This window comes from Copadichromis virginalis, linkage group LG17 (genome assembly GCF_057382275.1).
Source record: "Copadichromis virginalis isolate Kocher_CV1m ecotype Utaka linkage group LG17, C_Virginalis_male_GT1.1, whole genome shotgun sequence".
NCBI lineage: Eukaryota > Metazoa > Chordata > Actinopteri > Cichliformes > Cichlidae > Copadichromis > Copadichromis virginalis.
The window spans coordinates 17389979-17415161 of record NC_140634.1 but is presented as its reverse complement, the minus strand read 5'-3'; the positions used below and the strand labels follow the sequence as shown (position 1 = coordinate 17415161).

The following is a 25183-nucleotide window of genomic DNA, read 5'->3' as shown; positions in this document are numbered from 1 at the left end:
GATTTGATTTAGATTTCTCTTTTGTTTATTCACTGCATTTTGTTGATTGGTGAAAATAAATGATTAACACTTCCTTTTCTGAAAGCATTTTTTCTCTCATCTCCGTTCTTCCTCCTGATCGCCTCTCAGATCAGCACATTTCTCTTTGACCCACCTGTTTCTTTTGACCCTCACCTGCACTATAATCCAGTGGAGGGTGTCTTAAATTGTGGAATCTCACATGAAATCACGGCTTTATTCATATCAGCTCCAAACAGCCTCTGAGCCGTCTCACGTGTCGGGTTTCTCTGGGTGGTGTTGTCAGAAGGAAGGCGCCTTGATGAGGATGACACCGGAGCGTCACTGCTACACGAGGATATACCTCACATCTATCACGCCATCTGACAAACGGATCCCGGCTCCTGCCAAGTGTCCCTGCTGAGGGACACCTCCCTGTGGAGCCAGGGACACTTGGCAGGATTTCGGGTGCCTGAAGTTTGTCTGTCAGGGTGAGATGTTAAGCTGTGTTATTGGAACTCTGATATATATCTGTTTTATGTCTTCATATTCCTCTCAGTCTGTTCAACTGTTTGTTTCCTGTTTTACTTTGATAGTTTTGTCTGGTGTCTTATATTGATTTTGACTTCCTGTCTATCTCCTTGTCCCTCCTCGCCTCGTTTAACCAGAACTCTGAGGTACATTTAGTCCTTTGTTTGCTGCTCATATGTGGGTGTTTTCGGTATCTAAGCTCCTCATGCCTGGCGCTGGCTGCACTCGTTTCACGGCTCATCCAAAGGTCTTCTTCAGTCCTGACAGATGACGGGGAGTCAGTGGTATTTAATTTGGAGGCGGATCAAATGCATGAAGGTGTGAGCGGGGCTAAATGATATAGGCGGTTGATGGCTGGTGTCATATGCCACTACCTTTGTCCAGTGATGGTGCTTCAGGTCTTCAGCAGCTCAGAGAACCAAGCAGGACCCTGAGATGTAAATGTTACTGTTCCTGGATCAAGCTCTCCTCACTGAGGAGGACGGAGGCCTGAACATCGTGCGCGACGTGTACAGCCTGGAAATCCAGTAGATCCTTGCTCTAGGTCTGGTGGGTGATCAGCTCCCTCCTGACTGACCTGCTCATGTCTAGCAGAGCATTTGAAGTGTCCAGGTAACTGCTTTGACCTCCTTTATTCAAGAAAGCATTCAGAGGAAGAGAATGTGTTAAACTACTGATAGAGTACATGTTTGTGCGCTGAATATTGCAGTAATAACACGTATTTCTCACACCTGGGCATGCTTTGAGGTACAAAGCTGATGGAGGGATAAAAGTTCATTGTACACCTGATGTCACTGTGTGGACTCTGAGGGGGAAACACCAGAGCAGCACACTCAGAAATCCTAACCAGCTGCTGGCCCGATCAGCAGACTTTGGTCTTTTATAGCTCACGTGTGTGTGTGTGTGTGTGTGTGTGTGTCTTTAAATAGTTGTGGTCTTTGTGAAGTCTCCCAGGATAAACAACAACATCTCATTTACTCAGCTGCCGTCCATCTGCTCAGACAGAAATCAGGTTTGAGCTTCCAGTGAAGTTCGGGAGCAGCTGATCAGTGACTGAATGAGCTCTATCTTCGCTCCATCCAGCAGGTGCTCGGGGTGGATGTTTGTGTGACAGCAGGCTGTTGTTCTGTTTCTTCTTGTAAACTTCAGCTTCATGAAGAGCTTTTACAAAAGTGACCCACTCAAAAGGCAGTCCAAAAATATTTTTTCAGGCTTTTATTTTGAAAAAACACTCCTTCCTGTAGTGTTTAAAATGCTTCACGAGTAAAATCAGACTGCGAATTGCTTAAATGCACTAAAAAGGGTAAAATCTACTTTATGTTATGTTAAATTCAGCTTCCTGCAGTCAGAGTTCACCTCATGTTCATTTCTTCCCCCGATACTAAACGACCTACATATACTTTCCTGCTCTGCTCACATCCAGCTGCCTGTTTTCATACTGTGCCAGGGCAGCTTTGCATGATTCACAGTTCAAAATGTTATAATAGTGCTTCTTTATCTGATCCTGCGTGTCGGTGCAGCCCGTCAGTTCATACTCTGTCGGAAACAAACTGTTTTAGCTCTTTTCACTTTACAGCTAACCTTCTTCTGATTGGCCAGTTTCTGGAAGCGTGCTGAGGGACACTACCCAGTAACTGTGAACAGCACTGCCTGATTTTGTTTTTCTTTTGTTTGTTTGTTTTTTTGTTTGGGGGGGAGGGGTATCAGCCTGAGTCAAGATGACGTGGTGATGGTCGTGAAAAGAAATTTGTAATCTGAGAGTGTTTGAAGCTTTGTTGATATTCACTGTGAAAAATACACAGAGCCTTTAAAAGTCCCTTTTCTCAGTTTGAATGTTGAAGATTGAGGTTTTCTTTGTTTCGTCTGCCTTCGTATTGCAGGCGTGACCTCGCTTTGACCTCTGTGTGACTGCAGCTCAGCAGATAGTAGAAATCCTCCCACACAGACGTGAACATCAGCGTACCAGCCTGCGCCTTGGACGGGTGCTCACACAAACTATCTGCACTCCATCAGTCTGTCACGACCTCATTTGTCCTTTTAAACCACCTTCAGTTTACTGAGGTCACACTGTGAGGGCTCAAAGGAAGCCTGGCCTCAGACTGTCTGACACCAGTCTGCTTCCAGTTAAACCAGTGATGGAGACATTCAGACTTTCTCCTGATCTTGGATTGTTTAACTCTCCTTTTTCAAATTGAGCTTGACAGGAATCCGATGAAAGGATGAGTAACTTTCACTCTTCAGAGAGGAAGAGGACGCGGTGATGTCAGGCTGGTGGTTAAACCACCTGTAAAAGCAGACTGTGGACATTGGTGAGTCCAAGCGTAGGTGATCTTCCTCTCATAGTCACAGAGTGGAGTTTACAGCAGTGACTCTATTCTCAGGGCTGCGTTTTAAAAACGTGCAGATAAAGAGCGACAGCAGACTGGACGCCATGTCAGCAGGTAGCCGGAGGATTGGCTGGCAACTTGTTTTAACTTCCTGTTGTTGGACTCCTGCAGAGCTCAGACCCTCCTCTTTAATTCTTTCCCTACATCGTCATCCTCGTTCTTTGCTTTTTCCACCCTCCCTCCATGTCTTCCTCTCTCCACTCTGCAGCTCATAAAGCCTTTCTTTCTAAATGTCACATTACACAGCTTCTCCGTCACCCTCGAGCTTGTTCTGGAGGAGGAGGAGGTGATGGAGGAGGTGACGGGGGGGGGGCTGTTTTCCTCTCACGCTGCAGGCTTTCTATCAGGACTCCATTGTTTCTAGGTGGCCTGTTTGTTTGGTAACCAATGACGACCGGCGAGCGTGGCTGTCGGACATTAACGAACAGATGAGTTGTTGTGCGGCTGGCAGAGTCCTGATTTTAGAGCCTTTGGGGGTTTTTACAGAAAACTCACCTCGACTCAGCTTCTGTTTACAGGACGCGGCGCTCAGAGCACGTGTAGCTCAAACCCACCTTCTCCAAATTATAAATCACTTTTTTTGAACACACATTCACATTTTCCAGAAAGCCTTCCAGCTAGGGCTGGGCCATATTATACCGTTCACGGTAATACCGGTATAATGTTAGGCAACGATAGGAAAATGAAATATCGCGATAGAATGGGAGTAAAACGCGCATGCGCAGTGCCTTTGTTTTCATACGCACATGGCCGATTGTTGAGTGAAACAGATGAACCAGAATTGGTTTGTAAAAATGGTGCAACTTCCGTGATGTGGAACTGGTTTGGTGTTTGTCCGTCAGATACACAACAAAGCACATTTTTTTGCAGAACATGCAAGCGGCCGTTGTTATTGTCGTATTTGTCGGACTAAGATGCTCTTAAATCTGGGAGTAATCTGGGTCCTAAACTCCGTATGCTTCAGGTCAAACAACACTGCAGCATCACTTAGAGTTAAAAACTGTCTAAATTCTTTCATCTTTAATAAAACGATCAGCATTGCTGCTTTACGAGGTGTAACTATAAAGTTTAACTTCCAGGCATCCATGAAAACAAAAGTTATTACATTTAACGGAGTTAGAAGTTAGCAGGAAGCTAGCGGAAGTTAGCTCGCTAGTTTCGCTAGTTACCTAAGCATGATATTGCATGTTCTGACTGAGAGATTTCTGAAAAAAATCAAACGTACACCTCTGCTATCACTTCCAACATAAATGAAGACAGGAAACTAAACAGCAGTGACGTTTGTAGGGTTACTGAAGTTGGGCTAGCTGGTATATAATGATGTGCTACGTGATCGCTAGCGACACAGCTATGTTAGCATAACATAAACAGTGAAGCTGGAGGACGAACACTAACACTTTTCCACTTATAAAAGTTAACGTGAAGGTTCTTCATGGTTAGAGACAAATGCAATCGCATGGCAGGATGCTGTAAACGGACCAAACTTCAGTCAGGAGAACAACTGAGATAATCCATCCACAATATGAGGTTAGTCATTAATATACTGCAACAACATGGGAATAGAGCAGCTGCCAGAGAATTCAACATTAAGGAATCAATGGTACAGAAATGGAGGAAGCAAGAAGAATGAGTTTAATAAAGTTTGATTTATCTGACTGCTTTGTTTCGCTTAATGTGCCTTATAATCCCGTGCACCTTATGGTCCGAAAAATGCGTACTGCACACTGCAGTTTAATGTTGCAAAGCACCTCTTTTTAACTTCAGTGGATATTATACATGGTTATGCTCAGGACATGTCAGCCCATTTCTAGTGGAAATGCCTTTTGGTTAAACTTTCAGCAAGCAATTTGCATTTGTACTGTTACATTTTTATAAAGCTTTAATGTACATAAAAACCAGCTTCTTGTTTAAGTGAATATAAATGGAAGGTTGTCTTTTTGCGCTAGTAATGTTGTGGAGTTGTATTTTGTCTCGCATCAATTATATCGTCAGTTATATCGTTATCGCAAATTTTCAAATATATATCGTGATAAATATTTTTGGCCATATCACCCTGCTCTACTTCCAGCCACAGGAAATAAGAATCAGTGGTGACGATCATGTCTGAATATGAGCTGATATTTATTTCTGTGCTTCACCATAAACTATTTAAATGATCGCAGAATAAACTGTGTTTATCAGGCAGGGAAGGCCAGGCCAACTGCTGCAGCAGCTCCTGTTTCCTGGGGAAAGATTACAGCGACACTCCAAACACATTTCCTCTCTGGGCACCGGACCGGGCTAATCTCTGGGCTCCGAGTTTCCTGAGGGGTGAAGAAAGGTCATCTGAGCTCAGAGAAGGAAAATATGATTTAATGACTGGGAACAGACGCAGTGGTGTTTCCATCACCTCAGAGGACATCACACTGAGATTTATTTCCTTCAGGCTTAACCTTAAACTAACCTTAATCTCACTTTAAAATAACATTAATCCCAGGAGACACAGAACAATTTATCTGCCTTACAGAGGCTGCTGTGGTTTCAGACATGCAGAGTCGTGTTTCAATCATTTCCAGCAGGAAGATATTAAAGAAAACTTATTTTCATTAGACTTAACTTAATGTCAGTTTAAACCTTAATATAACTTAATATAAAATATCTTTATTTGGGCAGAGTCAGGACCTTACATTGAGTTTTTTTTTTTTGAATACTTTTTAATTTTACTCTTTTTAAACAAATATCTGTACTTTCTACTCCTTAAATTTCCAAAGCAGACTAATTACTTTTGCCATAACACATTTGAGGGGAGTTATTATGTCATCACTCACATCAGTTCCTCACGTCAAACACATGAAAGGAAATCCTGTTCACTTATTAATCTCCAGGAGATGTGGCATAAAAAGAGATGACTATGCCAAAGTCACAGGTTAAAGTGGGACAGTGTTTTTTTGTGTGTGGGGTGGGGGGTGGGGGTTACCACAACCACTGCAGGTGTCCATAAGCTGTGTGTTTGTGGTACTTCAGCATCTAGTCTTCGTTTTTTTAAAATCAGATATCAGGTCTGTACATGTGAAATTATGTTTTTTCATATTGTGAAACATGCTGCTAAACAAACTGAGGCAGACAAACTGTGTTATTTGAAATCCTCTGCAGGTTAGTGCAGGATAAATAGGTTAGTTTTCTGCACTGTGATGGATTTAAAGTAGGGGTGGGAATTTAACACGTTAATTGCTATTCTTTTTTTTTTTTTTGAACAAATAACACATTCAAAAAAATAATGCATTTAATTGCAATTTGTATTCCAAGCAAAGGGGAACTTTTGTCAATGCACAATTTCCTGGTATACTGAATACACTGAGGCACACATCAGAGCGACTGTGCTTGACCCATGCTTTAAGGATTTAGAGTATCTTGCAAGGGGAGAGCGAAAAGAGGTTTGGACCAGCCTTGAGGCCGCTGCAGGAACAGTGTAAAGATGCCACCACAAAGGAGCCAGCAAAGACAAAGAGCCTCCTCTTCTCTTCGTTGTTTTCAGACTCTGATTCAGATGAGGAAGCCCTGTGTAACAGGGCCCTGAGTTTGTACAGAGCAGAATCCACCATCAGCAAGACAGACTGCCCGCTGCAGTGGTGGTCCAGTCGAGCAGGGACCCACCCACAGCTGTCTGTCCTGGCCTGCAAGTATTTGATTAGTCCTGCCACTTCTGTCAGATGTGAGAGACTGTTCTCAGTTGCAGGTCACAGTAACAAAAAAGAAAGCTACCTTCAGCTCAGAAAATGTGAACAGACTAGTTTGTCTAAGTAACTGGCTGAAGAAGACGGACAGTAAATAACCATGGAGGTATTGTGAGTCCAGTGGGTTTGTTATGTTTTGCACTAAAATGTTCAATGATCACACTGTTTTAACCTAATGTACAAAATAAGGTTACTTAGAGTTTAAAGGTGAAGCTGTTGAAATAACCTTTTATGTTTCTGCCTTATCTTTTTTAAGAAGAAAACCTGCACTTTATGTTGACATTTTTATTATTATTATTGTAAGACAATACAATTTTGAAAATGTACTTAAAATGGCACTTTATTGTTAAGTCTGCCCAATTTTGAACAGGGATGTTAGGTTTCTCTGTTTTGGATTGAGTTAAATCCTTTTTTTTCTTCCAGAAATTAAAAGAGGTTGAGTTACAATACATGTCCATGTCTATTATTTGATTCTGTCACCCACTAAAACCCTTTTCAATTTAAAAAAAAAAAAAAAAAAAAAAGCACTCTTGGACAAATTTTCTTGTGTGATTAAATGCGATTATTCGAGATTAATTAATTATAAAGTCGCTAATTAATTAGATTAATTTTTTTGACCTAATGACAGTGTGTGACTGGTGCACAGTGGCTGTGGTTTCATGGTCAGAGTAACTTTACATCAAGTGTAGCAGAGACTCATTCACTGAATTCCACCTTCATACCAACTTTAGCACTCAGTAGAAATCGTCATATCGTCGTCACCCCCCCCCCCCCCCCCCCCACACACACACACACACCTGAATCCACTTGAACCCCTGACTGTACACATTGACTGTACCTGTTTAGAGGTAAAGTCACCCTCTACAATGCAGGCAACAGAAATATAGATTTATTTATTTTTTCCTTCTTTTTCTTCCAGTTCAAACTGAAAATAATTAGGATTAAAAAAGTTAGATTAAAGTTTGTATTCCCATCTACTGACATTATTTTATCATTATGTTGATATAGCACAAGGTTCAGTTAGCATTGTGCAAGACATAGAAATGTCTTCCAAAGATCTGCTTATACTTTCTTACTTTTTTACTTTTAATTAAGTATAGAAGTAAAGTTAAATCAGTACTTCACCTTTTTGTGGTGTGTTTCTAACAGTAGTACCTGTACTTCTGCTTAAGTACAGAATGTCTTTACTTTTGCCAACTCTGGTCAGAGGCCTTAAGAAGATCATTTGTAACCTTCACTAAAGCTGTTTCTGTGCTGCTATGAGCTCTGAAACCTGACTGAAACTCTTCGGATAAGCCATTGCTCTGCAGATGATCTGTTAGCTGTTTGACAACTACTCTTTCAAGGATTTTTGAGATAAAAGGAAGGTTGGAGGCCTGTAATTAGCTAATACAGCTGGGCCAAGTGTAGGGATGGGTATCGTTTTGGTTTTATCCGATACCGGTGCCAAACCGGTACTTTTGAAACGGTGCCGGTACTTAAACGGTGCTCAAACCAGTGCTTAAAGAATGGAGAGCACAAAATTGGTCCAAAAACCTCTCATGTTCAGCTGGTTTTTTGTAAAAAGATAACAATGTTAGCCTTTTCTGCAGCTATGGGGCATATATGGTATCACTCTTGGCTGGAAGCAGTGCTTAAACAATGGACAAACACAAACTTTGTCCAAAAACTTCTCATGTTTAACTGTTTTCCACTTTTTCTTTGGTCATTTTAGCCTTTTTGGCCAGGGTGAAGGGAGTATCTGCCATCAAACAAGAGGACAGCCGCATGTAGCTATGATGATGTTTGCTAGTTCACCTTACATGCATTAATGTAATAACGTGGTTAGCCTACTCAACGTAAATTACACACGAACAACATTAAGCTACTCACGCAGAGAAGAACGGCTGCTGCTGCCATCATCATCCGTCATCATTTCTGCTACACTGGCAGGGCTAGGGGCCAGGACTCTCCTCTTTGGGTTTTTGGGGGATGATGCTAACTCCGGGTCCGATAACAGGCACCACACCCGCAGTAGATGTGCTCGGTGTGAGGTCTCGCAGCAAGCTATCAAATACGGCGCATTTCTCGGCTTTTAAAAAAAAAAACGCTATGCGTCGCCAGGTGTTTCATCGGATTTGAGGTGTTACCTCCTTTGACAGTATCACAGTATCAGCTTAAAGCACTTGTTGCAGGCTGCTGAGTTTGCATATTTTGCTGTGAAGTACAGCCAGACTTTTGACCGCTTCGCCTTGGGCATTTTTAATCTGTAGCTCTGCTCTAAAAGAACGTACGTACCTGGACCCGCCTACTATCCTCGGAAACGTAAAATGATCGGCTAGAATCTAAAGTGTATGACATCTCAGGAAAAAAAAAGCACCGAAATAAAGCACCGAAATGTGCGCTGCTTTTCGGTCTGGTTACTACCGTTTATGTCAGAACCGGTGCCATCATGGCACCGGACACCGGTACCCATCCCTAGCCAAGTGCTGGCTTTTTAAGTAAAGGTTTAAATACTGCCAGCTTGAAGGCCTGTGGTACATAGCCAATTATTAGAGATAGGCCGATCATATTTAAGATTGAAGCATTAATTAATGGCAGGACTTCTTTGAGCAGTTTTGTAGGAATGGGGTCAAAAAGACACGATGGTTTGGAGAAGTAATTACTGAAGTTAACTCAGAAAGATTAATTGGAGTAAAAGACTAAATAAATAGTGTTACATCTGTGCGAGGATTATGAATATTTCTTTCTCTAATAGTTAAAATTTTATTTGTGAAGAAGTTCATTAAGTCATTATTACTAGTTGGTCTTTAGTTTGTCTCTTTGGGAGCTGACACAGGCGATGGGGCTTTGGGGGGATAACAGGAGAGAAGCTGCATAGAGGCGTGTAAGACTGCAACTCTGTTTCCTGGTCCAAACTCTGGATAGTCACATTTTGGTGGTTTTAATAAATTTGACCAGATTTCTAGAAATGAAAGCTGCTCCATCCAATGTGGGACGGATACCATCTCTCCTAACAAGACCAGGTTTCCCTCAGAAAGTTACCCAATTATCTATAAAGCTCACATCATCAAAATAAGCTGGCAGGCAGTGTTCGTGTTGCTTGTATGTGGTAATGTGAAGTTAAAGGCGCTGAAAACAGCCAAAGCGTGAGTGAAACTCCAGCTGTGTGTTTAGAAGTTGGTTTCCTCGCCTCCTGATTGGGTAGGCCTTCAGAAATTTTAACAACACTCAGGGGGAAACACAAGGTTTTCTGCTGTTTTAAAGACGACATGTTCACATGCCAAGCTGACCTCAATATAGAAAGAAAGCAAATTCACCTGAGAATTCAGGTGTGTGACAGAAAACAACAGCAGTGTTCAGCAGAGCAGGAGAAATGTGTCTGAGGGTGTCCTCCATCAGATTCCTGTTAATGTGTGTGTGTGTGTATGTGTGTGTGTGTGTGTGTGTGTGTGCGCGCATGTGTTTCCTATTTAAACTGACCTCATTCCTCAGAGCGGGGGCTGCATGACATCATGCTGCTCGCTGCTGTCGATGGATGAAACTTTTCTGCACGATGACAGAAAAAAATAAGTCTCCTGATGTCTGAAAGATAAACAGAGAGCAGACGTGAACTTTTATTTTGGCACTCTTTGGCAGAACAGGAAACTGGGTCACGAAATGTTGGAAATCAAATTCAGCTGAACGTGACTTTAAATTAATCAAAACCAGCTGTTAACATCTGTTCACTGATGCTCCACACGTCACAGAATCAAAATACCACAACAGCGCACGTAAAAGTATAAAAATATAATCATCTACAGTCATGATACAAAGAAAGTTAAAAACAACCTCATAAGAAAAAACAACCATGACACATTACACCGTGTCTTTATTTAATTAATGAAACTAAGTCCATCTCATATTTCAGCAGCAGTAAGTTGCACTGATGGTTCCTGTGTGACTTCATCAGTCCGTCTCATCTCTGCGGGGGATTTTTAGTCCACTCTTTTTCACAGCCATGCTTTAGTTCATTGAGGTTTGCAGCATTCATTCATGCACAGCTCTCTGAGCTCTGCAGCCCTTCTAAACAGCCATACCTGTTAGTCTTTTTCTAATTGTGCTGTCATGAACTTTGACTTTTAACCTGCTAACTGATGCTTGTAGAGTCTGACATGTAGTTCTGGGTTTTGTTGCTCAGTCTGACCTCAGGGTGGATTTGCTAGAGCACTCAATCCTGGAAAGACACTCACATTAAAACACCTGAATGACTCTGTATTTATTTCAGACTCCAAAGCCATCGTGGATGGGAATCTGAAGCTGATCCTGGGTCTTATCTGGACCCTGATCCTCCACTACTCCATCTCCATGCCCATGTGGGAGGACGAGGATGACGAAGACGCCAAGAAACTGACTCCTAAACAGCGTCTGCTGGGCTGGATCCAGAACAAGGTGCCCCAGCTCCCCATCACCAACTTCCACCGAGACTGGAGGGACGGCAAGGCGCTGGGAGCTCTGGTGGACAACTGCGCCCCCGGTAGGATCCCGCTGACACTGCACACAGTGTGCAGAGACGCTGATGTTTAAGTTAAAAATGATCAGTAAAAGTAGTTTAAATGTTTTAAGACAGGAAGCTGACTGAGTTTGGTTTTCTTTAAAACGTTCCTGTGATTTAAAGAAAAGCGGCTGCTGTTTTCCTGGAAGCTGAGGAAAGCTTCCAGGAAAATATAGACGCTGTCAAATAAAAACTTTCCCTGAAGCCGTCAAACTGTCAGTTAAAGTGAACATGTGCTTAAATAATCTGTGAGCTGATGTGAAGCAGCTGCTAAATCTAAACTATCGATTTGTTCCTGTGTCAAAGTTTTCTCTAGAAAACCTGATATTTAACTTCCTGTATCGATGTCTGGAGGGTTTGGTCATCGGCTGAGTGCTTCGCTCTGGAACTGATCCAGCCCCACTAACCTGGAGTCAGGCTGTAAAAATGTCTTGACTTTGCAGGAAAAGTTGAAATCTTCACATGGAAGTTTGTACAGCACACTTGGGGAGGAGGAGGAGTTAATCCTCTTATCAGCTTCAGGCTCAGAGTGTTTCTGTGTTTCTGCTTCATGTCAGCAGCTTCAGGAAACAAGCAGCAGCTGAAATCTGCAGTTTCTGCTCTGATCCTCATCAGAGAGCAGCGAAGGACAAATATGTATAACTCATCAGCTTTAACGTTCAGCTAATTTTGAGTTTTTCAGTCCAGGGTGAGGTGTGCCGGATATTTTCTGATCTCATTTTTGAGTTTGTGAAGCTTATTATGCAGCCAGAGGCTCGTTACCTTTGTGGAAATGTGTTCAAGTAATTTATGAGGACAAAGTGTGTGTGCTCAGGGCTGATTACAAGAAACTGGCTGAACATATTGTTCCATATTTTTTGTTTTCATCATCATTTCTCTCTGATTAAGGTCTAACAGAAGAATCCTCCTGTTTTATGTTTAATAACAGTCACATATTTTATTCATGTTTTCTGCTCCAGTTTCATAAATGCTTTTTCTTTTTCTCTTTCATCATCGGAAACTTTTATCTTTAATATTTCCGTATAACAGACCTGCATTAACTAACTGCAACACCTCCTCCATTTCCAGTTCATAGTCAGCACTTAACTGTGAAAATATTTACAAATAATTCAAAGTGCATTAAAATAGAAATGTTGAGAAGATCTTCTTACTTTGACTCTGTAAGTCTGACCCTCGACGAGGTTTGATGATGAGCGTCTGCTGCCTCTGTTTGTATGTAAAACCAACAAGAACTGAAACGAGTAAACCGGCTCAATCAAAATAAAACCTGTAATAACTAAACCTACAGTTTCATTACAAAGCTGGTTTCTCCTAGATTACAAAGTAAACCCGTTCATCCATTTATAAATATAAAATACAGACATAATTACAACAAATTTTAGACATTTGTTTGTTTTCTCAAGAATATTCTGTAATTTCACAGTGAAGCATATGCGAGTTAGAGAAAATTGTGCACATGAAACAGAAGTAGTCAAAGTGTCTTTTAATTATAAAGTACTCTGTAGTCAAAGTCCATAAAGAGCCCATATCACATATTTTTATGTTCATAATTTAATATGTGGCATAAATCGAATATGTAGTTTTTTTCATGTTAGTTTGATATTAACTCCCAAACTTTGTCTCTTATGGAAATGAACTCGTGTCAGACATGTTCTGAGTTTCTAAAGCTTGAACAAAAAGGAACTCGCTACACAAATCAAGGAAAAATAAATCTTATTTTGAAATATTTTCTCTGCAAACTGTTAAGCAGGAGCTCATCGGATGTTCTGCAGCAGAGGCGACTCAGACTGAACGTCGTCCTGCAGGACAGACTAGTCTCCTGTACATAATGAAACCTCTCTGTCTGTGCTGCCTTCAGGTCTGTGTCCCGACTGGGAAACATGGGATCCCAGTCAGCCAGTGGAGAACGCCCGGGAAGCCATGCAACAGGCTGACGATTGGCTGGGAGTGCCACAGGTAACACCTACCTGCGCACGGACTGCAACACATTCAGTGTCTGTTCTCTGAGTTTCTTCTTACTGATTAATGAGAAAATCAGAGCCAAAATCTAGGAAACAGCTACAAAATAAAAGCCTCTGCTTCACTGAACATGGATGAATCAGGGATAAGTTGACCTGTATGCTGTTTATATCTGCCGGTGAGCTTTGTGGTTCCTTTGAATTCAGGCTCAGAGGATATATTTGTTACGATTAAATTGAACTTCAGAAATAGCAGTCGTGGTTGAGCCATGATCCATGTGGATGATTCACACGCTCGACTCTATTTTCAGCCTGCAGAGATGTGAGCAGGCTGCAGTTTAAATTAGCAGCAGAGCAGATGAGTCAAAGCGATTGTTCACTCAGTAGTCTGAGGCACGAAGTCAGAGTCTGAGTTCAGCTGCTGCCTAATTTCTGCAGGTCGGAGGTGAATTAAGCCTCTCTAATTTCCCAGAAAGTTTAATCATAAAATTCAACTGCCAGAGTCGTTTAAATGAGAAACGCAGAAATTTTTTAGTCAGAACTTGTAAAGAGAGGAATAATGTATAAATGTTTTCACAAGAAATTAGAGGGAAATGATTTGGTAAGGAGCGCTTAAGTGGAAAAAACACATAACGATGACAATAATGATAAAACTCTTTGCACTGTTCTCAGGTTGATTCAGGCGGTTTTCCTCTGAGATTTCAGACGTCTTCTCACTCTCCTTCGCTGAGCAAGCAGCTGTTTACCATTTCACCGACCCCTCACGTGTTCTGTTCTTTTGTTATTTATGTAATTAAAAAACAGATTTTCTGATCAGATGAAACCATTCATTTTGATTTCCCTCCAGTTTCTCTTCCATGGAGGATTTTGGACTCGACTCCCTCAATCTCTTATGAACTCACTCACTTCAGCTGTTGGAGATTAGAGACGTCTTTATCGAGGCCATCTGATGTGTTTCTGGCAAAATGAAATTGTTTTTAAGTTTCCAGCTGTTATTTTTTAAATAAGTATTTGCAGCTGGAAATGTATTGATTGTAACAGGTTTACTGACATGTTCACAAGCTCATCAGCTAATTTATGTCCTACCACTCTGAGCTTCACGAGAAAGAGCAGGGCATCCCCTAATCAGAAGGTCGGTGGTTCGATCCTAAGCGCCTCTATTGTGTGTGTGTGTATGTGTGTTTCTGGGTTAGTAAAAAAATGCTTAAAGACGTAAATTATTATAACTTGTTGTGAAAAGTGCTTTGAATGCTGAGTTCGAGTAAATGGTAAATGGCCTGCATTTGTATAGCGCTTTTCTAGTCCATAGGACCCCAAAGCGCTTCACACTACATTCAGTCATTCACCCATTCACACACACATTCACACACTGGCGATAGCAAGCTACATTGCTAGAGTAGAACATTGCTATAAAAGGACCAGTCCATTTAACATAGTTCCAACTTAAAAGCAAAGCAAAGAAATAAAACTGCAACTAAATCAGGAGATGTTAAGCATAATATGAGAAAACAAATTTCTAGCTGCAAAACAATTTTCCTTGAAGGTTTTTAAACTTCTGAAGAAATCGTCAGTAAATGGAAAACTTACCTTACCAGTCATACAGGAGAACCGTTAGCAAGGACATGTAGTTCCAGTTCGATAAAGCTTGAGTGTGTGGCTGCTGTGTGTTGAGCTGATGCAATTTTCGTCTTGTCCTTCCTCTCCAGGTGATTGCTCCTGAGGAGATCGTCGATCCTAATGTGGATGAGCACTCTGTGATGACCTACCTGTCTCAGTTCCCTAAAGCCAAACTGAAGCCCGGTGCCCCCTTGAGGGCCAAATCGCTACACCCCAAGAGGGCTAAGGCCTACGGACCAGGTGAGTGGAAAATGCACAGGAACAAAGTTCATTAATCAAACTTCAAGTTTTATTGAGGTTTTAGAAAAATTTCTGGTAGAATCGACTCATTGGGATTGTACAAAAAACGTATTGTAATACCTCAAAATTCCATCAATCATTTAGATATTTGTCTCATTACTCAAAACAAAGTTGTTAGGTGTGGCTGTGTGCAGACAGGAATAGGACCCAAGGTGCAGACTCCGGAGACAGAACTTAAACCAAAACAGCTTTAATGCTGAACTCAAACATAACATAACTGGGGAAAAAAGGTCAAAAATAAACTCACACCGGCGGATTGACAAAACACACAGCAAAATAAACGGTAGATTGCGACACAGACACTAAGAAACACAGGGCTTAAATACACAGAGGGAGCAATCAGGGAATGAGTAACAGGAGGGAAACACAGCTGGGACAAATTAGAACTGACGAGACCAAAGAAGCGTAAACTGAACACACTGAGATAAGACAGAGACCTTCAAAGTAAAACAGGAAACACATAACACAGACTGAACAAAGACACAGACTCACATGCAGGCACTACAAAGGGAACAGAGACGTGGGAACAGGGCAGACACAAACACTGACTGAACACGGGGATATAGGAACTTAAGATACACATAGACGCGAACTAGACAAGGGGATGCAGGTGATAGGGGAGACATAAGCCATAAGACGGAACTCAAAGAAACCAAAAACTAGAAAGTATAAATAATAACATAAACTCAAACACCCTGGGTCAACGACCCAGGCATCCTAACAAAAGTATCTAATCTGAGGATGTCTTTGGGCTTATTTAACTCCTTTTTTTGTTTCATAGATGAAACACTGAAGTGGAAAAAGATCATTGCTAAATTTCCAGAATATTAAAATGTTTAATAAATGCAGATGCACATTTAAACTGAAATCATGCTCAAATAGCAATTTTATTTGTACTGTTAGCTGAATTAAAACAAGTTTTCTAAATATGTTATCGACATCAGCACATTACGGCCCTAAATCCAGAAACAGTCAACTTTATTGTAGCTTCTGTTATTAACACGGTAATACCACATCTGAAAAACTATGTCGCCATTTACGTAGTTCGATGCTATCGGAGGACTTTCACAAACATTTCCATTCATTACTTCAAACAATAAAGTTACGTGTGATCGCTGTGTTTGCAGGTATCGAGCCTCGAGGTAACATGGTTCTGAAACCAGCAGAGTTCCTGGTGGAGACGGTGGAGGCTGGACTGGGAGAAGTTCTAGTTTATGTGGAGGATCCAGAGGGACACACAGAAGAGGTGCAAACACACCCTCACATTAATTTAAAAGGACACAAAAGTTAAATATAACTGAAATTATGCTGCATCATTTCTGTCTCCATCAGGCCCGAGTCATCCCCAACAACGACAAGAACCGAACCTACTCTGTGGTCTACCTGCCCAAAGTGGAGGGGCTTCATAAAGTAAGAAGCTCTCACTGTAAGGCTGAAAGAAGTACAGTGGTTCTTATGTTATTGATCAGAAATACAGGGCCATGGTTCCCAACGTTCTTCATCTGATGGACCTGCACAGCCTATAACATGGACCCAGAGCCCTTCATGTTTGAAGGGGAACCCATTTACATTGGACAAGGATGACTTTACCATTTAAGATAAATAAATACAAATACAAATAAATGTCATCATCCACAATCATTAGCATAACTGTTCACTGACTCATCAATAACTGCATTCTCTTTCACCATTAATTATCACTTTTAATCATGTATGCATATCTATTTGCTACCATTTATCAGTTCCTTTTAACTTTAACTGGTGATGTCTGCTCAATTTTGGTCTCTGTAATTTTTTTAATGTTTATGTTTGAGCTAATCTTTCTGCAGAAGAACTCCCTGTGATGCTTATACCCCTGATTGGGGAATACTGAACCAATGACATGTATAACTCACATGGATCATGTGTGGATAAAGGAGCTGTTTCTTGTGTTGTCCTTTTGACAGGTTCTGAATGTTTCCTGGTTCCTTTGTCTTAGCTTTTGTTTAGTTCATGGAAACACAAATTTATGTTTGTGAACCTAACAGGCCTTTGCGGTCCTCTTCCACTCAGGTAAAGGTGTTGTTTGCTGGTCAGGACATCGACAGAAGCCCCTTCATTGTAAATGTTTCAAAAGCCATGGGCGGCGACCCAACCAGAGTTCAGGCCCGCGGGCTGGGACTGCAGCCAACAGGAAATGTGGCCAACAAACCTACATACTTTGATATTTACACTGCAGGTAAGTCTCATTGTATTGTTAGTTTGTCTGAGCTACATTCCCTTAATAAAAGAAAATTGATGAAAAGTTTTTCTTCCATCATTACTCTTGAAAGAACAAATTAAAACCAAAATTATGCACAAAAACATTTTGTGGTCTCTCGGAGGGACTCTGACTCTATATTTCCATTAGCTCTGGGTATCCACTGCTATATTTCCTGCAGATGACCTTCATTGTCTGATACTGTTCCAGTGACTGTCACATTCCTCCTCCATTGTTTAAAGGTCTTGTTATTCTCTGTCCGTACACCAGGAGCGGGTGCTGGAGATGTGGGCGTCATCATTGTGGACTCAAATGGCCGCAGGGATACAGTGGAGATTGTCCTGGAGAACAGAGGCGACAGTGTATTTCGGTGCACCTATGTCCCTGTCCTGGAGGGACCTCATGTCGTCTGTGTGACTTTTGCTGGGCAGCAGATTCCCAGAAGTCCTTTCACTGTCCACATCTCCGAAGGTGGGCTATTAACATTTACTTTATGTCTACAACACTACAAACTGACCTTTCTAACTCTTTCCTGCATTCTAGGTGCTAGGCAGTTCCTTCAGTGATTTAAAATGAAAACCACAATTTTGTCCTAAAGTCCTATCTTATATGTAATTCTTTAAATCTGCAGATATATTTTTATTTCATTCATTTAATATAGTCAACTTAAATATTTACAATATTTATTTTAAACATTTAACTGACCCTGTCTCTTATTGTAATACATTCACCAGCACAGATCTCTGATCAGCATGCGTGTAACATTAAACTTCAATGGATTTTGTAACAGGAACCTTTGGTATCGTCCAAGTCCAGGTCTTCTGAGATTGTCTGTGCTTCCTTTATGGTTCACTCTATGGACTTTCATGTTTTTAGGCTGTGGTGTTTGATCACCTCTGGTTTGCTGGAACAGGATGTGGATATTTATATGGACTGGATTATGTCTGACTTGGCTGTTCTTGATCTGGGATTTGGCTACTTTTGGTTAGGACTTGTAAGTCATGTTTGGAGCGTTCCTAATTTGTCTTAATTTGGAGCCTAAATTTAGGGTATTATTGGCAACTTGGTCTTGTCTTGTAATTTGTTGCAGAAGTAGCCTTGGGATGTCATGTTGGATTAAACTAATTTGGAATTAGATGAGGGGATTTTTCAATATTGAACTTAAGAATCGTGAAATGTGATTTCCAAGGATTTAAGATATAAATCAGGACCGTGTTGATCCAGGACACTGAGTTTGGGAATAGCTTACCTTAATTTGAAGTCTAACTTGACTTATCTTTGAAAATGGGACTAGCCTGATTCAACTGACTTGAGAAAATTCCAGTGACTTGAGACTAACTTTGCAGAATTAATGCAGAATTAAACTTTATCCCAACTGTCTACGGGTTTGATTTATGTTGGTTAGGTGGTTAGGTCTGGAATAGTTTGTTTTGGGTTGACTGGATTTCCTATGTTTTATTTAGCGTTGGTTTGTTGGTTGTGTTTGATTTGTTTTAGTTTTGTTTGGATTGATTTGGCTCGTTTGCTTTATTTTAGTGCATTTGGGTTGGGTTATTTTGGGTTTGCTTAGTTTTCGTTTGGTTTGGGTTGGGTTGATTTGGTTGAATTTGGAGAGTTCGTCTTGCTTTGGTGACGCTGCCCTTTAACCGATCTGGGTTCTGTCCTCCTTGTGCCGATGTACAAATGCATCATACTGTTATTCCCTCCTTCAGTTTCACAGAGTGTCCCTCCTCCTGGGTCTCCAGTGCAGATTGTACCTCAGTCCATACGCACCCCACCTGCTGACAAGACCAGGAGAGCTCCTCCTCCAACACCACCCAAACCCAGGCGACCAAGTTAGTACAGGCCATTGACAGGATGCAACTGGAGCCTGCCTGCGCTAGCCTGGTCTTTTCGACTCAAACTGTCTTCACTTTGGCCCCATATGGATGGGGGTTCCCTGCCTTACAGCATGTCCTGGCACTGCTTCATCCTGAGCAGCTTGTTCTTTTTCTACATCTCAGAAACTGAATGTGGTAGTCTAAAGCCCTTTTTGAATGGCATCAGAAATAATTAGGAATTATTTAAGTTCATCATTATTTTATCATTATTATTTTATTACACTTTAGTTCTGTAGAAATTCAAGCTTAATAATTTACATTTGGGTTGGTTGTGGTGTTCTGGGATGCATTTTGTCAAAACTATCTATCCTGAGAACATGTTGTTAGGTCAGTAGGTTGATAAAAGCAGCAAAGAAAGCAATTCCAAGTAACTCAAGCTATTTACTGCTCAGTTTTTTGTTTTTGTTTTGTTTTTTTAGCTCCATTGCCCACAGATTCAACTTTTGTGTCAGCAAAAATCCAGAATATTCTCCTGAGTGGGTTAGTATGTGTGGTGGGTCACGTCTTGTAAACATTTGGAGACTTTTGTTTGATTTAGATGGTTAACAAAAAATCTACAAGAACCGTTGAGGGCTGGAAAACGACACTGACAAAGTAGCCCAAGAACAGCTCAGATTTTCTTGGTATCACTTTTAATTTTAAGAAATTTTGTAGAATTGAACAGGGTTCAACTATATAAGGAGGTATTAAGAAAAAGTGTGTTATGAAGAAGATTCTGGGTTGTTTTATTGGTTTGAATCTGTAATTTGAATAACAACTAAACAGAATAAGAAGTGTTAATAACATCTTAGCAAAACAACAAAATTAACCACTTTAAAATAAAGTGGTTAGCAAGTGACTTCACATAATTATATATAATCAAAGAAGAGGCTTAAATGCCAGAGTGATCTTCTACTTGCTCCTCCCCAACATCATCATCAACCCTGCCTGTTCTTCCTCACGTCGCCTCCAGTAACTCTTCCTTCTGCAGCTAACCGACGCTCTATCCTCTGAGTGCATCGTGTTCTCAAATCTGATGCTTCAAACTTAAGTTTAAGTTTAAAGAACATATCAATCTATAGCAAGTTTTTCCTTCTGTTTGCTATTAAGTTTGTGTGTATTTTGTATTTTTCTTGAATCTTCAGCTCTGAATTCTGATTTCATCACGTCTTCCTCTTTGCTGCTTTTCCCTTTCAGCCTCAGCAAACTGCATTTTATGGCGCTGATCAGCTGACTAATGAGAAACTCGTGCTGCTCTGTGTGTGTGTTGTTAGTATATTTTAGTTAGAATCACTGTGTACTGTTGTACACACAGTAATCATTTGAGTTCAATCAGCTGTGCACTGATCAGTCTGAGAGAGTAAATGAGTAACCTGTGAGATTAACTATTAATTTCTGAGACCAAATTAACTCCAACTCAGCCCTCCATTTCAAGCTTCATAGCTCCTCCATGATAGCAGCCGACTTTATGGCTTCAGCTGGAGGAGGCAGTTGGACAGATAAGACAGATTCTGATGATTCTCCAGGCGATTCAGTGTAGGATTACATAGGAAGTATGAAACAGGCTCTGTGTGTTTGTGTGAGTTTCATTATCATTTGAGCATCGTTTCCCAGTCTTAACCTCCATCTGACTGATCCTTGCAGCCTGTAACCCAAACGCCTGCAGAGCATCTGGCAGAGGTCTGCAGCCGAAGGGTCTGAGAGTGAAAGAATTGGCAGATTTCAGAGTTTACACCAAAGGAGCCGGCAGCGGGGAGCTCAAAATCACCGTAAAAGGACCAAGTAAGACAGCAAGACTCACCAACCCACGAGATTCACCAACTGGAGCTAAAATCCCTTTAAGGAAACACATTTAAACACAAAACTGAAGAGAACCCCTGTTATTTTTAGTACAGAACACTGACTATAGCTGATATTTGTGAGATTTTTAATGATGGATTCAGCACAGTATGGCCTTTCCAGAATATCCAAAAAGAGGTTTCTCCTGTGTATGTACATTTGTGAGTGTGTTTTACAAAATGTTTTTATTTTTGGTAATTGGCTTTATTTTCATTTGAAATTTAGCTCAGTAAAGGTGGGCTGATTGTGGATTATGTTTATTTTTAATATAGAGGGCCTGGAGGAGTCTGTGAATGTGCTTGAGATGGAAAATGGCCTGTATGAGTGTAATTATTACCCCGTCATGGCAGGAAAGTACATCGTAACCGTCACTTGGGGCGGACACAGCATCCCTCGCAGGTGAGGTTGATGGAGTGATTATACATACTATTACATTTTGGGGAGTTAACAGTGTTTATTACAGCTGTGCATTATGTCACATATAGTAACAAATGCATGCATTTTAATCATTTGGCCATGTGATGCCATATAAAACTAAAGATATTGAGGATCCAAGATTGAACCCTGAGGTACTCCAGTGACTTGTGTGCATAAATGTAAACTTTTTTTTTTATCTGAAATAAAGATAAAAACTAATCAATTCGTTCTGTTTTTCCAGCCCATTTGAAGTTTATGTCAGTGAGGAGGCAGGGCTTCAGAAAGTGAGAGCCTGGGGTCCAGGTCTGGAGACCGGTATGGTGGGGAAGAGTGCTGACTTTGTGGTGGAGGCCATTGGAACTGAAGTGGGAACTCTCGGTTAGTTACAATAACATAAAGATGGGACTCAGGAAAACGTTAAGAGCTTAAGGTGCTGACTTATGGTCAAAAGCAATCCACAGTACTTCAACATCTTGTTGAAAAAATATTTTTAAATTTAATAAGGATGTAACATTTCTGCTGCATCTATCAAACGAAACGAGACCAAGGAAATCTAACACCTCATATGTTTCAGTAAACAGCTACCAAACAGAACTCCACATCTTTTATTTGCTTAAGTGGTCATGGAATAACAACCTGCAGACCTACTCCTTATCAACAGTCTGGTTACTTTTGAGCATCTGAAAACAGGGCATTGTGTGTAAGATGTTTGCCACTGTCCAAAAGCCTCTGGATCTGATGGTATATCCTGCTATTTCTGTGAATATTTGTGTGTCATGTAAAGTATTGAACTCCATGGGCAGATCCCATTGTTTTCACATTCATCAATGATAGGCAGTGTTTAAATAACAGCGTCTATGTGTAGGTTTCTCTATCGAGGGGCCCTCCCAGGCTAAGATTGAGTGTGATGATAAAGGCGATGGATCGTGTGATGTTCGATACTGGCCGACTGAACCAGGCGACTATGCCGTCCATGTTATTTGTGATGACGAGGACATCAAGGACAGTCCCTTCATGGCCCACATCCTCCCTGCTGCCAGTGTCATCTTCCCTGAGAAGGTCAGATCAGAGCCTTGTTGAGTTTCAAACATTTTCCTGCATGTTTAATTTTTAAACATGTGATGTGTTTACTTCCTCAGGTGAAATGTTACGGTCCAGGTCTGGAGCCTTTGGGCTGCATTGTTAACAAACCTGCTGATTTCACCATTGATACCCATGGAGCTGGCAGAGGAGAGCTGAAGCTCTATGCTCAGGTGAGGATTCAGAGGCAGCCTCTCCGTAATGTTTTAATAACACATTAACATCTTTTCAAAGTCACACCAGTGTAAATCTGTTTGTGTTGTAGGATTCAGATGGTTTCCCCATTGACGTCCAGATCACAGATAATGGAGACAGCACCTACTTCTGTGTTTACATTCCCACAAAACCCATCAAACACACCATTATCGTCACCTGGGGTGAAGTCAACGTCCCCAACAGCCCATTCAGGGTATAAAACCAACACCAAATATAGTCTTACATTAAAGTCACTGAAGTATATCCTTTAAATCTGTTAATCCCACTGACAATGTCTGCAGTTTGTTGCAGTGTAAACTGGTCAATCATTAACACGAACATACAAATACCTTGTTCTTTGAATTATTACCAACTTACAACAGACACTATGTGAGATTAGTTTCAGGTTTGTTTTTTGTTAGTAATCAGTAAAACATTAAATGGAAAAAACTAAATTAACCTTTAATTTAAGCAGATGTCTGCTAAACACGATTTCTATTCGTTGAAGGACAAAATGCTGTCATGTAAATACAGAACTTTAGGGGACCCATAATAGAGCCTTGAGGTATTCCGGTGGCTGCAGTGTTTTAATAATAGTGTGTCGAGAGCTCAGTGTATCACCTCAAATGTTTCTTAGCAGAAAAAGATGAGTTTAAAATTTTCCTTAAAAGCATGGATGTTTATATTCCATGATTTCTTCCATATTTCAGCTTTTGCATTTATTTGTTAGAGTCTAGATAGAAGCCAGGTTTATTGTTGCCAACAATGATGGTAATGTTGTGAATAAGGTGACTATCGGAGAGGGCAGCCATCCAGAGAATGTGAAAGTTTACGGTCCAGGTGTGGAGAAGACAGGACTGAAGGCCAACGAGCCGACTTACTTCACTGTGGACTGCAGTGAAGCCGGACAGGGTGAGACCTGTTTCATGTCTAATGTCCTCTTTTCATGTCCCGCCACCACAATGCACGACACATAGGAGATTGTTTTGTCTTTCTGATCGTTGAGCTTGATCTCCAATGAATGACTTTAACTCAGATTCAGACCAGCTGTGCAGCACACAAACATGCTGTAATGCCAAGTTTTGTTTTTATGAGTTTAATTAGAAAGAAATTAAATAGTACAGGAATACTGCTACATGATGTTTGAATATTACTGCAGAAATAACCTTGAATCTCTGTAATAGAGTTAATTATTATTTCCCTGCAGGTGATGTCAGCATTGGCATCAAGTGCGCTCCAGGTGTAGTCGGACCTGCCGAGGCTGACATCGACTTTGACATCATCAAGAACGACAACGACACATTCACAGTGAAGTACATGCCTCCGGGTCCCGGACAGTACACCATCATGGTGCTGTTCGCTGATCAGGTAAATGAGGGGTCAACAGTTGGATCAAATCTTAAATGCACATCTATGTTAAAACTGAATTTAAAAAACATCTCACACTTATTGTGTAAAACAGGAAATCCCTATTAGCCCCTTCAGAATAAAGGTGGATCCTTCCCATGATGCAGCCAAAGTCAGGGCAGAGGGACCTGGACTCAACAGGACAGGTGAGCTGGGTTTTATCACATTTGCGATCAATACAACACAAAAATCAGCGTGGGTTCTCTCCGGGTACTCCGGCTTCCTCCCACCGTCCAAAGACATGCACTTAGTGGGGATAGGTTAATTGGTTAATCCAAATTGCCCATAGGTGTGAATGTGTGAGTGAATGTGAGTGCGAATGGTTGTCTGTCTCTGTGTGTTGGCCCTGCGACAGACTGGCGACCTGTCCAGGGTGTACCCCGCCTCTCGCCCTATGACAGCTGGGATAGGCTCCAGCGCCCCCCGCGACCCTGAACAGGATAAGCGGACGCGAATGGATGGATGGATGGATGGATGTTTTCTATTGATTCCAGCTGCCTACTATTTATAATTTATTCTGGCACAACTAGGGTGGAGCACCCACAGTTTTGATTTATATGTACAATGACAATAAAGGGTTATTCTATTCTATTCTTCTAATAATACAAACTTTAAATAATCTAAAAAGACTGTATCAGACTATAAACATCTATATCTGTTGTAAAGTTGGACATTTTAATCTTTAATTAGTCTGTTAGGACTGGCTCACTGCTGGAGCCCCTGTTCCCATCAGGGGGACAGCAGGTTTTAGCTTGTTATCTGTATTAAATTAGATAAAGTAAAATTTTATTTATATAGCACCTTTCTAGACAGAGAATCACAAAGTGCTGCACATAGAAGAACCTTATTAATAAAGTTTCTGTCTGAACTTTGCAGGGGTGGAGGTGGGTAAGCCCACCCACTTCACCATTTATACAAAGGGAGCTGGTAAAGCCAAACCTGAGGTCCACTTCACCGGAGCAACTAAAGGTGATGCCGTCCGAGACTTTGAGATCATCGACAACCATGACTACTCATACACTGTCCGCTACACGGCGGTGCAGCAGGTAACACACCAACTTCACATGTGTGATGGATTACCTGTGAGGTGACTGATGGACATAAGTTAAGCACTGCTTGTGTTTCTCTCAG

At 41.1% G+C, this 25183-nt stretch overlaps 1 protein-coding gene across 4 annotated transcripts in view; it reads left to right on the top strand.

Moving 5' to 3' along the window:
• Positions 1–25183, top strand: part of LOC146689240 (filamin-C-like) — a 61461-nt gene that overhangs the window by 5535 nt on the left and 30743 nt on the right. For all 4 annotated transcript variants that reach the window (XM_085437410.1, XM_085437411.1, XM_085437408.1 and 1 more), the window contains exons 2-19: positions 10875–11123; positions 13000–13097; positions 14806–14956; positions 16144–16262; positions 16349–16426; positions 17069–17234; positions 17526–17726; positions 18968–19090; positions 20759–20896; positions 21226–21352; positions 21612–21748; positions 22236–22429; positions 22510–22623; positions 22716–22859; positions 23434–23557; positions 23853–24013; positions 24108–24198; positions 24929–25098. In XM_085437410.1, coding sequence (XP_085293536.1) covers positions 10875–11123; positions 13000–13097; positions 14806–14956; positions 16144–16262; positions 16349–16426; positions 17069–17234; positions 17526–17726; positions 18968–19090; positions 20759–20896; positions 21226–21352; positions 21612–21748; positions 22236–22429; positions 22510–22623; positions 22716–22859; positions 23434–23557; positions 23853–24013; positions 24108–24198; positions 24929–25098 — 2585 coding nt within the window. The remainder of the gene's footprint in view (positions 1–10874; positions 11124–12999; positions 13098–14805; positions 14957–16143; positions 16263–16348; positions 16427–17068; positions 17235–17525; positions 17727–18967; positions 19091–20758; positions 20897–21225; positions 21353–21611; positions 21749–22235; positions 22430–22509; positions 22624–22715; positions 22860–23433; positions 23558–23852; positions 24014–24107; positions 24199–24928; positions 25099–25183) is intronic.